This window comes from Scleropages formosus, chromosome 1 (genome assembly GCF_900964775.1).
Source record: "Scleropages formosus chromosome 1, fSclFor1.1, whole genome shotgun sequence".
Taxonomy (NCBI): domain Eukaryota; kingdom Metazoa; phylum Chordata; class Actinopteri; order Osteoglossiformes; family Osteoglossidae; genus Scleropages; species Scleropages formosus.
In genome coordinates this window covers 32,411,366-32,426,165 of record NC_041806.1, presented here as the reverse complement: position 1 = coordinate 32,426,165, position 14,800 = coordinate 32,411,366, and the positions used below count along the sequence as shown (strand labels likewise).

Sequence of the window (14,800 nt, the reverse complement as noted above, 5' to 3'; positions counted from 1 at the left end):
TATAAATCTGTGGAGATTAAACTTAAATAGTTTAAAATGTACTTTAAAAGTTTTGAATAGTTAAAGCAAATATGTCAAGCTATCCTCTTCAGATTTAACAGACCGTAAAATGAGCTTAAATCTAGTGCTATACACACTAAATAATGCATCGGCATTAACGGTCCCAGGTTTAAAGAAAGCCATATCAGTAAAAGAATAACTTTGGAAAGCAAAGTTAAAATGTTGTTATTTATTATTGTTTTTATATAGTATGATGGGGGATAGCACCAATGTTATAATATTGAGATGCATTAACGTATGCGGACACCAGAGTCAGTGAGCTTGTCGTTAACCTGCACACATTTGTTAACATTACCATTATGATATTGTCATATATGTTTGTTAATAATGTTATTTATGCATGCAACATATGAATAAGAGAGGTAATATGTCCACTCCTACATAAACAATAGCGAAAGGGTATGTGAGTAAAAGTGCAGATACCGCTGGTAGCCCCACAGGAGGCGCAAGAAAGACCCCTAACGGGGGGGAGGTGTGGATTTGTATTATTTATTCTGCACAGCGCTTTCAGAAGATCAATAGCAGTGGGTGAGGTCATTGTAAAGCACATGCGGGATGATGTCAGACTTCAGAGGTATGCCTGCTTTTCTGAAGGTGGTCTCACACCATGCTCAGACTGCATTCGTATCAGCAAGATCATTTCAGTATACAGTTCAGTAGAGATGGGACCGTTGAGGCCATGTGATCTCTTTATTATGTGATCCTTAACTACTGAAATGAATCACAGATGATACAACTAATGTCTGAATCACCCTGCCGATGTTATATAGGAGCCAGAGGCTGCGGGAAATTCGCAGGGCGACATTGTGCAGCACTCCAGCAGCCACACAGGACCTGGAGATGCAGCCCTCCCTGGATTGGCTGGAGATGACATCATGTAAGAGAACAACTCGGCACCTTTTCCGAAATACCTGTTCGTTGTTGCTCCTTTTTTTTACATCTTCCTTTAGATGATTGCATTAGGCAGGATAACCGTGTCCTGATCCCCGAGTGGTTCCAGTAAAGGCTGTGCACTGTGTCTGAGTCACGGCCGTGCGGGTGCGGGTGTGGGGGAGGGGGGGAGCAACAATGACAAAGAGCCGACGCAGCCAACACCCTGTTTCATGCCCCCTCCTCATCCCTGTTCTCCCCCTTCCTTTTCACCCACATGTCCCTACCCCCCATCCCTCTGTTTCTAGGAGCGGGGGGGAGCGTGTGCAGCTGGGTGACATCATCAGGACTCATACAAGCACAACGGCAAATGGCAATTCGTCTGTGTGTGTGTGTGCGTGTGTGTGCGTGTGTGTGTGTGTGTGTGTGTGTGTGTGTGTGTGTGTGGCTCACTCCTACCTTTCAGACCCCTCTCTGCAGATCCCCTTTATCACTAATATTAGGAGAGTCGGCGTGTTCCACGTGGTTCTGTTTTTAGCTGTCGTCTCCATCATTCCAAGACCAGCGTGCATTTGTGTCTAGTACTGTCATGTCAGTTCTACAAATACCATACTTTAGCACAACATCAGAACTTACTGTAATTAGCGGCACCAGCTGTTAATGGCATTTTCTGCAGCTGCTAAGCAGCAGTGAAAATTCAGAAATGATGTGCATCACTGGACGTTACTACATCAGGTTCATTTGGGATGCTCACAGCTGTGTAAGACAAATCCTGTTGCACCGAAGCCAGGGTGCTTAGAGAAGATAGCATGGCTGAAGTAGAGCTCCCTGGTGCTATTACTACACAATCCAGAGTTTATTACTCGGTTCTGGAGGCCCCGCCTCTGCGTGATGTCATCGAAGCCTGTGCGTTCCAGTTAAAAAATCAGTGTTCTGCTCTGGTCGACAGCGGGGGACGACACTCCCATCAAACTGCATTTCCTCACTGAGCACTGAGTGGATTAAACTCAGAGAAATGCGTGAAGCATGCAGTGAGTAATGCTTACAGTTAAGAATCCTAGTCCTGGGATATGTCACCTCGTATCCGTAACTGTCCCCACAATCTCTAACGGGACGTATTCCTCCATCGTTCATTTGTCACACGCAGCCACATTCCTTCAACATCTGCAGGCGAATCGCTCCGCGGGGACAATTAACTCATGATGTATAACACATGCGCGTAACAAAACGTTTCAAAAGCATAGTTCTGCTCCAGGACCGCAGATGTGCACCAGGGAATAAAAACCAAAATTAAGAGCCGTAATTATACATACCACATTCTGCAGTATAACTTTTCTTCCAGTATTTTGGGGCAGCAAGGGGAACGATGAGAGTGAATCATAAAAATTACAGCAAATTTCAGTGTAACAGTAAGTGCTTTTCTTGGGATGACATTCCTCCCAACACCCATGAGAGCTCCCAAAAAGACGATAAGTCTTTGCATTAATTGAGGTCTTTGGCACTATCAGATACAGGAAGTGGTAGTTTACAGCATCCCCAGAGAGTACAGCATAGAGGAGGATGATCGCTTCCAAACCTTGACAGCAACAGGGTCCCACAGCAACTGGGGACACTGAGATGAAGGCACTAAGCCAGTACTTGTATCCTTGGCTATGCACGCTTTGCAATCAGACCCCTGTGGACAGGTGAAACTGGTTGCCATGGTTACTTACAAGGTAAGATTAGGTGGTTCGGGATGGTAAAAGGAAGCAAATACATAAGAATGCCCTATTACAACGTTGGCTTTGACTTTCAGAAAAGCTTGTCAGTAAGTCACTATTTTTGATTTGACCAGGCTAAAGAAACAAATGTGATTGACTTGTACAACTATAAATTCAAACGTCTTGTATTTTAGAAACCAAATGTGCCCTGTTGAATTATTATTTAATTTACTTACCGTGAGCTTTTTCCATTCTGCAGATGCTGTAGTGTTTCTATAAGGCTTATATGCTAACTCTAAAACCAATAAATATCACTGGTATATAAAGGGAGAATGGTTATGCTACAGGGGGTGCAGTGGTGCAGTGGCTTGGACCAGGTTCTGCTCTCCAGTGGGTCTGGGGTTCGAGTCCTGCTTGGGGTGCCTTGCGACGGACTGGTGTCCTCTCCTGGGTGTGTCCCCTGAGTTGCCGGGTTAGGCTCTGGTTCCCTGTGACCCTGTATGGGACGAGTGGTTACGAAAGTGTGTGTGTGGTTATGCTACTTATGTTAATTGATTTAGCTGATGGAACTTGTTCTGTTTAGCTACTTACAATTATTTAACCATTGGTACAGTTGGGTAGTTTTACTGCAGCAATGGAGGTTAAGTAACTTGATACAAGGTACAAAACAGGAGGTGGGATTCAAACCTGGGTTCCTTGGGTCCTTATAGAAATACGCTTTATACTGTACATGTAACTTAACTTAGTTACTTAACTCATGATGGGAGTGTGTTCTTACAGAGAGCAGCACAGACTGGAGGGGCAGGTAAAACTTGAGCTTTTACTTGTCCTATTTATAGAAACAGTGACAGGTGAGAAATAACTGAGGGATTGGACCCCCCTCCTAGCGTCATGCTGTCACAAGACGAGCACTCAGCCATGGACACGGGCACCACAGTCATATAAACAGCTTTAATAACATGGATATCATTACACACGTGTGAATAAGTCTTTAATCTCGTAGTGAAATGAAGGTCAATGAGCATCAAATATTTGTTAGTAATGTCACACGGCGCCTCTAACACCACATTGTCCACATACTTTGTAGAGTGACACATACTAAGTGTTCCTGAGGACATTTATTTCTTTATATCATAAACATCTGTAATCAAATTTATCAAATAGGCCCAGTCCAGCGTCCACAATAATACATCGGACAAGAAGCTATTGATAAGTGAACAAATCAAATTATAACACTAAATCACACGGTAGAAACTGTACTTTTTCTTACAAATATTGTAAAATGCATTGGTGTTGTCATGCATAAAAAGCACACTTTACTTTTTTCAGTTAATTTTAGACAGCACAACCTTTGTCTAGGAGCTTATTTACATGTATTAATTCAGCTGACATTTCTTAGTCCCAGCATAAGTATCATGTTCAAAGCTGCTTTAGCAGGAGGTTGGGTTTGAACCTGTGGCCCTTGAGTCTGAAAGCAGTACCTTTAAGCACTACACTGTCGACTGAGCTGCAGTTGCATTGTTTATTCCCAGCAAGAAATTATGTTATTATAATCCCCTTGCATTCTTAATTTGCCGAACGAGGTGATTTCATGGATCAAATTAATCCCATTAAGCAAGGGATGGGTATATAGTGCAATATCAAGGCAGACAAATGATAAGAAGTCTGACTTTGTTTCTGCACCCTTGTGTTCGCATGTGGACACACTCTTTATCAAGGACATTTATACAGGTTGTTAAAAGGCTTTTTGAATTGAAATGTGCAACAAAAAACTTGATGCTGTCAAAAAAGAGTATCCTAAGAAATATGCTTTTGTCTTAGGAGTCCTGTGGCAGGTCAGATTTAACAAAGTGTAAAAAATCCAGATGCTGCACAATGCATGCATTCATTCTTTTCGCTGCAAACAACGTCTGCACATCACTTGTGCATTTCAGCAATACTATGTGTATAGCAAAGTCATTCAAGCTGGAGACGCTGGAAAAGGCCCAGGAGAGCAGATGGACAGCTATAAAGAGCTATTCAGAGAATGCTGAAATATAACAGGCGTGCAATCAAATCGCCCTCACAAGGACCTTGGCTGGACCATATCAGGCACACAAGGTAGCTGTGAACATTTTCGCAACGAAGAATCTCTGCAAAAATGTAAATTATGCCGACAGCAAATTGGTGACAGTGATTGCAGGTATCCTAGTAAATGCTGCAAATGCATTTCATACATTAACAGGCTTTTATGTAAATGGTGAATACATTTTATAGTGTACTATAAGTTTGGAGGGGCACCTCTTATTGTTTTACCTATTACATATTCTTCCTTTTATATATGTTGCAGAAAAATATCATTTCTGGACCTGTACTTATGTCCAGTCTGATGAACCTTGGAAGAAACGGTTTATGTGTGAGGTGCCACAAGTTAAACTCTTTACCATTCCCTGGCCATTCATGGAAGCTCCCTGCAGGGTACAGCGAAGAGTTAAAAGGCAAACCCCTTTCAACTCACTTTCTGAAAGATGATGGTGGCTCATCAGGAGTCGGCATCCTTCTTGTCCAATGGCAGCCCTCAGCGATGATGTCATGCCGCCAGACTGGTGCTGATGCTGCTGAGCTCTGTATCTGAGCAGCAACAGACAGAGAGGGAGAGCTAGAGAGAAGAGCTAAGGACCACGAGTGACACATAGGAGGGGTAAGTCAGAATCCAAACAGAAGAACGAGGAAGGAAAATGGCTTCTTATATTTTTCTTCATTAATATTGTTATGTTACATATTCTCACTTTCTGCACTGAAAGGCACAAAGGAGTCTTGCCATTAGGGGCTCTCAATTTTAATGTTATTGGATGCTTTTGGGGCTATTTTTTTCCTGCACTTTGTTGCATTCATAAATAATGCATTTCATGCAGCTGTTTTGTTTCAGGCTGTTGCTCTGTGTGAGACTCTCAGTGTAACGATCCAGTGTTGTCGTGCTTTGCTGCATTTAGTCAACTATATTACAAAAAGCACTTTGTAAAAAGAAAAGAAAGAAAAAAGCAGTGGTCTGCACTCTCGTGCCTAGACCATAATGTGCATGGTACAAGTTAATGAAGGACATGTACAACATAGCCTTCTTGCATTTCTTACATAACTGTGTTATGAAACTGTGCTGTGCATAACTGCATTTCAAAGTGGTAGGAAGAATGACAGCAGGAGAATGTAGTGAGAGGTTTATTAGCGGGTTGGAATCGTCCATATGAAGGGCAACACTTAGTACTGTGTAATATGTTGGCCAACATGAAGCTTTTTCTTGTATTAAGAAAGCCATCAAAATGTGGTAACAGCAGAGATGCTGAGATGGACTGATGGAAAATCACCGGGCCCACATACAAGCACTTCAGGAAATGGTCCTTGTGTTGAGGCGGTAGGAAACAGACGAAGGGCTGGTGTTTCAAAATCTGTATTGATCTGAATCGTGGGCGGCTCTCAAGGGTGGGGCAGACAAGCAGGGCAAGTGGGGTGAGGGGTGGCAGCGGGTTCATGGCGGTTCACCATGATCTCGCTCAGGACTGTGTGCTGCACAGAGAGATCATTCTTTCTAACAGCTTTTGGCTGGAGTCGTAGGATGACATTCTAGACGCTGCTGTCAAGGTGTGTTATCTCAGCGCAGTGGTTTACTGCACTGATGTCTTAACCGCACCGCAATGACACCTCGCTGATAACACAGTGATATCACACTTTGTACGTGCAAACACATCACTGTCAGAATTCATTGGTTCCAAAGTAATCAGTTACTCTCCAGCTTCAGAAAGCTCTGCTGTTTGGGATCTGATTAAGCAATGAAGATAGAAGAGTCTGTGAAACTATAACATGCTGGGGACAAGATGGTGACTCACAGGCAGGTTGCTGGTAAACACTTTGGGGGGAGGGTGACGTGATGTCTAAAGCTTTGGGATACAGGTTGTCTGTGAAATATTAACAGCTATAATAGAGCCCCCAGCACCACAGTTTTTGGGTTGAGTAATGCTTTGCTTGGTGCCTTTCTGGCTCGTAGGCTTCAACTTGTATGGTTTGTTAAATTTGTACGGTTCTTCATTATGTTGTGAACGATGCTGTAATGGTACTCACATGTTAGCAATCACAGCAGTCAAACTGTTCAGTCACATGGCAAGTGGTTGTCGTGCACCAGACTAAATCTGATATTCCTTCATGTACACACCACTCATGTAACATACATTACCTCCCTCAGCGAGACTATAACGTGATAACGTCCCACTTTAATCTCGTAATTAATCCTTTCACTTAATCCTGGAGATTCTGCACAGTTCCAGTTCGGTACCAGATGTTCTAAGACGTTAAATTTACTAAAAAAAATAGTGCAAATGTTTTGGTTTAATATGCAATGAATTGACACTGATAAATGAGAAGCAATGCGTGTTTATCGATGCATATTAAAAATATTTATGAGCATTATGCATCAATGGGTAAGCAGTGGCAGAAAGCAGGGGATCTGAGCGGTGGGTTGAGGTGGAGAAGGACAACAGCCTGTGTGGCTCCTCCTTTGAACTCCTAAATCACTTGGATGCACAACATCTTACAACTTCTCACATTTTGACTCTGACAAGAAATAAATCCAGACCTTATGGTATACGGTTAAAACCCTAAAATAGACGGTCTCTTCATTTTTTAAACTTATATGACCAGGATATGGTGTTTTGTTCAGTTATATAATTGGTTAAAGATTCAATGAAAAGGGCTTATTTGTACGAGTTCATAGGGATGTTTCCTTGCTTATTCAAAAATGTGCTGTATTAGCAGCAAAGAAACAAAAACAACTCCATGTGTATGCACTGTTAAACATCAATGCACTGCAAATAAGGGCGTAGACTGCGTATCCAAGGCCACCCAGTACACTCTTCAGTGTTCTGTCGCCTCATTCTCCGTGTGGCAAAGCTGTGATTTATCACAATGCAGAGAGTGGGTGGTAGGGCGGGGCGCAGCTACGGGGGTCTTTTTCATGAGATAGCCATAATTCCCCACCTATTTGTGCTCACTTCACCTGCAGCCAGTGCTACAATGTGAAACGCATCCACAAGTACTGCATACTTATTCGCAAGCTAATACTGATGTGGTTTTCTTTTATTTCCATCGAAAATAATAAAGATATAATTTCATGCAGCTGCGATACTTTATTGAACAATTAACCCTGTCAATCATATAAGAGAGAACAGAGCCACTACATTTAAGGCAAACTCAATTTCTAAAGCTCGAACACAGTTCAGACATGTGAGCAGCAGAATCTAAAGCCCATGAAAAGATTGTCCACCTCCTGCTCTACACCTTATTTGGGGTTTTTAATTTACTAGATAAGAAATGTGATAGATGACTGAACTGCAGGAAGATCCAGCACTTTTTCTCTTTTGTCTCTAAATCAATTACAGCTTATGCCCTTTGTCCCTGCAGGGACAAAGACTCCGAATCTCATTTTCCAAAACGGCCTGAGAAATCAATATGGTAAAAAGAAGGTATAATAATGTCCTCTAGAAAGGGTCAGAATGTTAATCACGGTATTAGCAGTAGCAGTAAAAACAAAAGCTTGTAACAACCACCTGAATGTTGGTGCCAATTGCTCTGGTACTTCTAAGTGATGCAGGACAACACTTTTCAGCCTTAATTCTCAAAATCCACAGTTTTTAATCAGAATTCCTTGTCTGGATCAAGAATTTTGGTTGCCCATCCTTGCTACTGATAATTAGTCTCTTTAATTGTTTACTAGAGCTAGAAAATGCCATCAGTGACCTATCAGAAAACAGGTAACAGGCTCTTTTAGAACACTTGAATGCATGCAATATTCTCCTTTAAAGGAGTCTGGTCTTGTTTGTTTTGCAGTTTATTATAATTTATCAGGTATTATTTAAATCATATGGACTGTTGAATATGTCAGATATGTATATTGCATTTTGGCACAATAGCATCTCACTGTCTCTTAGGTCTAAGCGGCACATCAGAAGATTTTCCGTACCATACGTGTGAAGAGAGTGTCAGAATGACCCTTACAGGTTGGTACAGAGCTCCGGAAGAGCCACGTCTCCTTCTTCACGGCAATACGTATGGCCCTTAATCCTGACAAAACAATTTGCAGAACAACATCCCTTGATTTTTCGTGATTGTTGGCACATCACTTAAGAGACCTATGATGCCCTCCCTGTGTTCCCCAAAAGCGTACAAGCAAAAGATGAAGGAGCTCCCCCTGATGTCCATCCTTTGCTCCTGCCTGCGCTCAGAGGCCCTGGACAAGCCCACATACAAGGCTGAAGGTAAACATCGACCATAGTGCCAACAGTACTAGGGGGAGTTAAATGTATAACCGCTCCAGTTTTTGCTCAAAGAATTTGTAAACTCAGAGGCTAATACTTTATAAGTATTATAGTTGAGTATCCCTTGATTAACCCTGAACACTGGGACATGGAATGTGAGAAGAAGTATGAATCAAGTTTTTGTCAAGTCTTAGCCCGTTGACGAAAGACCAAGACGCTTTTCAGGACAACTATCCATAGAGTCACCATGAGCCAACATCGACTTGACGGCACCCAACTTCAACAACATCCCTTGATTTTTTTGTGATTGTTAGCAGGGTGAGTAACTAGTAGTGTAGTGGGTATAGCTGCTGCCTTTGGACCCACAGGTTCAAATCCCAGCTCCAGCTGTAGTACCCTTGAACAAGGTACGTGGTCAGCTGTATCTAGCAGCTAAATAACTGTAAATTGCTTTAGAGAAAAGTGTGAGCAAAAAAAAAATCTATGTCTGCTAGTTTCATTTTATTATTAATGCATTTCCTGGCAACACTGTTTGTCACTTTCTTGAAAAGCAGTATTACTGAATCCGCACGTGGAGTGCCTGTACCGTCCTCTTCTCCTGCAGATGCTGTAGACCTCAGCTGGTGCGTTATTAAGGACGTGGAAGTCATCGAGTTGAATAAGCGAGCATCTGGTCAGGCCTTTGAGGTTATTCTCAAGCCCCCTTCCTTTGACGGTATCCCTGAGTTCAACACCTCCATGCCTCATCGCAGGGACCCTTCCCTAGAGGAGATCCAAAAAAAGCTGGAGGCTGCAGAGGAGAGGAGAAAGGTGAGGGCAGAGGAAAAAAGAAGAAGAAACCCAGCGTAGGTGTGAAAAATACATGGAAAAAAAGAAACGATATCTGTATTGGTTATTTCCACAGTATAAATTCAAACAGCTAGAAAGACGCATTCATAATATTTTAGAAATTTTTATAGGAGAGAGTTCAAGTGAATTGATTAAATGTTTAACAGCAATTTCATCTCCTGGGATTTTAATCTGTCATATATGATTTATTAATGGGTCTCATTTTCTTAATAATGTATCCAGTTTTTATTAAGGAACCACACAGTTTGAATAGTACTGCGGCATTAAATTGGATTGAACGCAAAAAAACTGCAAGAAAAGGTTCTTCATACAGTTGCGTAAGACTGGAAGTATGAAAATGATATAATACTCACCCAATATCAATAACTCCTAGTCCAGTCCAGGGTAAGGGTGATTCAGAGCCTATCCCGAGGCACGAGGCGTAAGGCAGAAGATGCACTGAGTGAGATGCCATGTCTACTGCAGGCAATTACACATTCTCATTCATTCACATGTACACACACCACAGCGGTTACAAGGTATAATTTTGCAAACTCTGCAAATACTGAGGCACGTCTGAACCCACATCTGAGCCCACAGCAAGGGAGGTTTGAGGCACCAGCGCTATCTGCCATTTTGCCCCGTGGTATATTCAAAACACTTCCCTTGCCAACCGTGAAGGCTGTACAACTGGGGGGGGGGGGGGGGGGGGGGAAATGATCGCAGCAGCTTAGTTCTGTAATTAGCAACAAATATTTTGAAGTTGCTCACGTCACTGTGTCATATTTACACAGTTGCGGTAGCAGCGATCTGGTTCCGTTGAACCCGCATAAAGTGTGCCTGTCGCCCTCTAGTGCCAGGAGGCTGAACTGCTGAAGCACCTTGCTGAGAAGAGGGAGCATGAGCGCGAGGTCATACAAAAAGCCATCGAGGAGAACAACAACTTCATCAAGATGGCTAAGGTGAAGCTGGAGCAAAAGATGGAGGCCAACAAAGAGAATCGAGAGGCCCTCCTGGCAGCCATGTTAGAACGCCTCCAGGAGAAGGTACTCCTCTGTTTAAGTGCAGCAACTTCCATCTCTGCCCCTGCTCCCGTGGCCTGTTCTCCTTTTCATTCCACGTCGTCTTTGACAGTTGGTGTGCCTCTTTGTTGAATATCGCATTTGCGGTAAAATAAAGACGTTTCTCTTGTCCCTTTGCACAGGATAAGCATGCAGAGGAAGTGAGGAAAAACAAGGAGCTGAAGGAGGAAGCCTGTCGGTAGAGAGCGAACAGCATGGAACTGGTTTTCGCTAGCTCAGGAAGGGCAATGACAAGGGGGAAAAACCAGAGTGAAGAGGAGAAAAATCAACCCATGGGGTTATCGGGGGAGGGTTTCTTTGACAACGATTTAAAATAAACTCTTGAGCGATTCATACCGAAAAACATTGTATTGAAAAAATAAGAGCTGTCGATTCTCGTCTGGATGACAATGCAAGGTGCACTGGAGTGAGATGGTTATTGTTTCAGTTTCACCACGGCGACAGAGCACACCCTCAGGTGGCGCATGAAGAATGGGTTTCTCGATGCGATATGGTCCGCAGACATGGTTTAATGTAAAGTACCGGATGACATTGAAAGCAATGTTGTAGAACACATCTTCCATCGCTGGCTATATTCAGTATGTCTTCAAATAGGACACCACCAAGTGAAAGGTACTTTTGCAGCATTAACTGTACTTTAGTATCTCTCAGAAGTCATTCATCACAGCAACCAGTTAAAGAGTGTAAACCTATGTAATTATGAAAATAAGCCATACTTCACTGCCTTTAAGGATATGCATTATGGAGTTGTTCATACACTTAGAAGGCTTTGTTGACTTAAACAAACAATGCTTCTGTAATAGTTTGAAATAGAAATATTTAGTTAAATAGCTGCAGATTTTTTTCTGGTGTATAGCTTTTCTGAACAGCAGAAAAAACACCAAAGCTCTAATGCAATAAAAAAAAAATCAGCTGAACAAAATTTAGGTAAATTTCTTTAAGGCAGGTCTAATATTTCATTATTTAATCTTGAAAGCATACTTTTCAACCTCTTGTTACATGCTACTGATTATTTTTAAAGCCAGAGACTAAATGGGCTATATAGTACAGAGAACACATATGCACAAGACTCCGTTATGTCTGAAATAATGTAGGCACAATTCGAAAGCACATACGCAGGATTTTTAAAACTATACTGTACATAGAACTTGTGTTCAAAGAAAGGAACTTTGAGAAATATCTGTAAATGACATGAAGGCAGGACCATCTTGAGAGGGAAGATAAAATGGTATGGTTAAGCTGGGTAATGGTCTGGCCCTTATGACCATCTGTGGTGCACTTTGCTTTGGCATGCCATCATCCTTTCTATTCTTTATGTAATATTGTTCATTGTTTCCCAGAGCTGATGGAAGAACTGCGCCTTGGAGGCCTAAGGCAGAGTGGAAAGTTCATTAATATTCAAAAAAGGACTTTAAAGCATTTGCATTAAAAAGCTTCTGTTGATACATTTGGGGAAATATGGAACCTCTACTTGCTACTTGTGTCTGTAATGTCTGAGGCTAAACTGTTTCTCTTTGGCATGGTCAGTAAACGCTTTTCATGACAGAAATGAGCAAAGTGTGCTCTGCTCTTCTTCTTCAGAATTGTGCTCTGCTGTGTGTGTCTATGTGAATATGAGCGTATGTGTAAAAAACAGAGACATCCTGGGGTGGAAAAACTAAATTTAACTGACTGGCATTTCATTAGGAAATAAATATGTATTTTTGTAATAATAAAAGAAGGGGAAATTCAAACTACAAGTATGTTTGCGGCATCCCCTAGCTATGCATTACACTGGTACCTTGTGTTGCAAACACTCAAGTTCCAAATTTTCCAAGATATAAATATTTGCCAGCTTATTTATTTATTTTCTAAACTGTTCTGTTTTCCAAAATTTCTCTGTGGGGGAGTAAAAATGACCTGCGTTTCTGCTTACCGTCATTAGTTGGCAGAAAAATCTACTCTGCAAGGGTGGAAGCACAATGGTGCTGTTTGTCAGGAGGCTGCTTCACAGAGCTATGCATGACTGATTTTATTCCAAGAGCTTTTGCAGTGTTTACTGTGATTACTGCTCCTGCCTAGTGTTTGTGATGAGGAGAAAATGAAGAAGCTGCAACAACAGTTGCTACTGAAGAAGAGTTTGTCGAAAGGATGTACTTCTATTTTCAGTCAAGTTACTCTTAATGGAGCTCAAAGTTAATACTAATTTACACACACACATTGTCTGAAGCCGCTTGTCCTAAACGGGGTCGTGGTGAACCGGAGCCTAACCCGGCAGCACAGGGGGCAGGGCTGGAGGAGGAGGGGACACAACCAGGATGGGATGCCAGTCTGTCGCAAGGCACCCCAAGCAGGACTCGAACCCCAGACCCACCCAAGAGCAGGACCTATCCGAGCTCGTTGCACCACCACGCACCCTGCCCATTGACGTTTACATTTATTTATTTAGCAGACGCTTTTTTCCAAAGCGAATTACAATGGGTACTATGTAGTGTTATCAGCCCACAATCAGTGGAACACACTCTCTGTCATTCACACACAGAGAGTGTGTACAAAGCAGTACGCTGCTGTCTTCAACATTGTTCCGGCAACTCCTGCATCAACAGGGGGTGCCAAGTTGTTCTGGCTCTTGCCTTTCCCTTGGATCTGCCCAACAGTGTAGAGAGGGGAGACCTGCTGTGTGGGCTAGAGCTGGTCTTCCATACATCCCGGGTCAGGCTTGCACGCTGGAGAAGTTACTCCAGCATCACCTCACTGCAATGACACAACATGGGGAGCACCAGCCTACCAGTGATAAGTCATGCTCGACTGGCGTGAAGTGAGGCACCAGGGGCTGCTTCCGACAGTAGGAGACATCATCGCATTTCACTGGATAACTACCCCCCATAAGCTTGGCAGTCCCTAGCTAGTTAGGTGCTGTCTCGCCATAGTCTGCTTGCTTCACTGGATGCATGAAGCGTAACATTTTCCCTGACAGGCAGACAGAAACCCTAGACCAGACAAAACAAGAAACAAAGAAAGAGGCCAGAACCCCAGCTAGGTTGCTGGAACGTTCAAGCCATGACTACTGGTCTATCCGGTAACGTTCGGGAAATAGACAACACACGCAAGACAGCAGTTATTGATACTGAAATGTTCACATTGAACGTGGACATCGCTGCACTCCAAGAAACTTGTCTGGATGATCAGGCACGCCGCACAAAAAGAACTTCATCTTTTTCTGGCAGGGAAAGGGTGCAGACGAAACAAGGAAGCGTGGTGTCGGCTTTGTCGTCAGGAACTCTCTGCTGAAGATGATAGTCTGGTGTGAGTGGAACAGAGAGAATTCTCTGCCTGAGATTGCACACAACTGATGGGCCTGTCAACCTCATCAGCGTTTATGCTCCAACCTTGTATCCCCTCAAAAAAACAAAGATGAGTTCTACTGCCAGCTGCAGAGAGTCATTCAGAGCATCCCCAGTCAGGAGCAGTTGCTGCTTCTAGGCGATTTTAATACCAGAGTGGGCACTGATTACGAATTGTGGCTGTGTTGCCTCCGTGCATTTGGAGTTGGAAGCATGAACGAAAACGGGCAATGCTTGGTTGGAGCTTTACACTCTCAATGACATGTGCATCACCAACACTTTCTTCCAGACAAAGTCTCAACACAAGGTCTCTTGGAGACACCCACACTCCAACCACTGGCACCAACTAAGTGTCATAATCACTAGGCGGTGTCACCTCAGAAATGTGCTCATGACGTGTTCTTTCCAGAGCGCTGATTGTGACACAGATCACTCCTTAGTGTGCAGTAGGATCTGGCTTCAGTTCAAGAAAATTCACCACCCCAGGCCACCAGGAAAAGTGCGCATTAACGTCAGCAAAACAAGGCACCCTGATAAAGCAGGGAAGTTCATAATGGTAGATAAGCCTTTCACCGCAAAGCAGCCAGAAGGAGATACTCACCAAAGGCGGACCTATCTGAGGGACACTTTTCACAGCACAGTACTCCTGGTTTGAA

At 43.0% G+C, this 14,800-nt stretch overlaps 1 protein-coding gene across 1 annotated transcript; it reads left to right on the top strand.

Moving 5' to 3' along the window:
• The first annotated feature begins 5,231 nt into the window (after positions 1-5,231).
• Positions 5,232-11,180, top strand: stmn4 (stathmin-like 4). Its single transcript, XM_018735053.2, has 6 exons — positions 5,232-5,310; positions 8,585-8,653; positions 8,816-8,911; positions 9,516-9,721; positions 10,594-10,785; positions 10,944-11,180. The coding sequence occupies exons 2-6, from the start codon at positions 8,641-8,643 to the stop codon at positions 11,001-11,003; spliced, it is 567 nt and encodes a 188-aa protein (XP_018590569.1). The 5' UTR covers positions 5,232-5,310; positions 8,585-8,640; the 3' UTR covers positions 11,004-11,180.
• Positions 11,181-14,800: the final 3,620 nt, after the last annotated feature.

Bases quoted from the DNA above. Each gene is read 5' to 3' on its own strand.
- stmn4 (XM_018735053.2), top strand. The intron at 9,722-10,593 runs GTGAGGGCAGAG...GTCGCCCTCTAG, and splicing joins CTGCAGAGGAGAGGAGAAAG to TGCCAGGAGGCTGAACTGCT. The intron at 10,786-10,943 runs GTACTCCTCTGT...CCCTTTGCACAG, and splicing joins TAGAACGCCTCCAGGAGAAG to GATAAGCATGCAGAGGAAGT.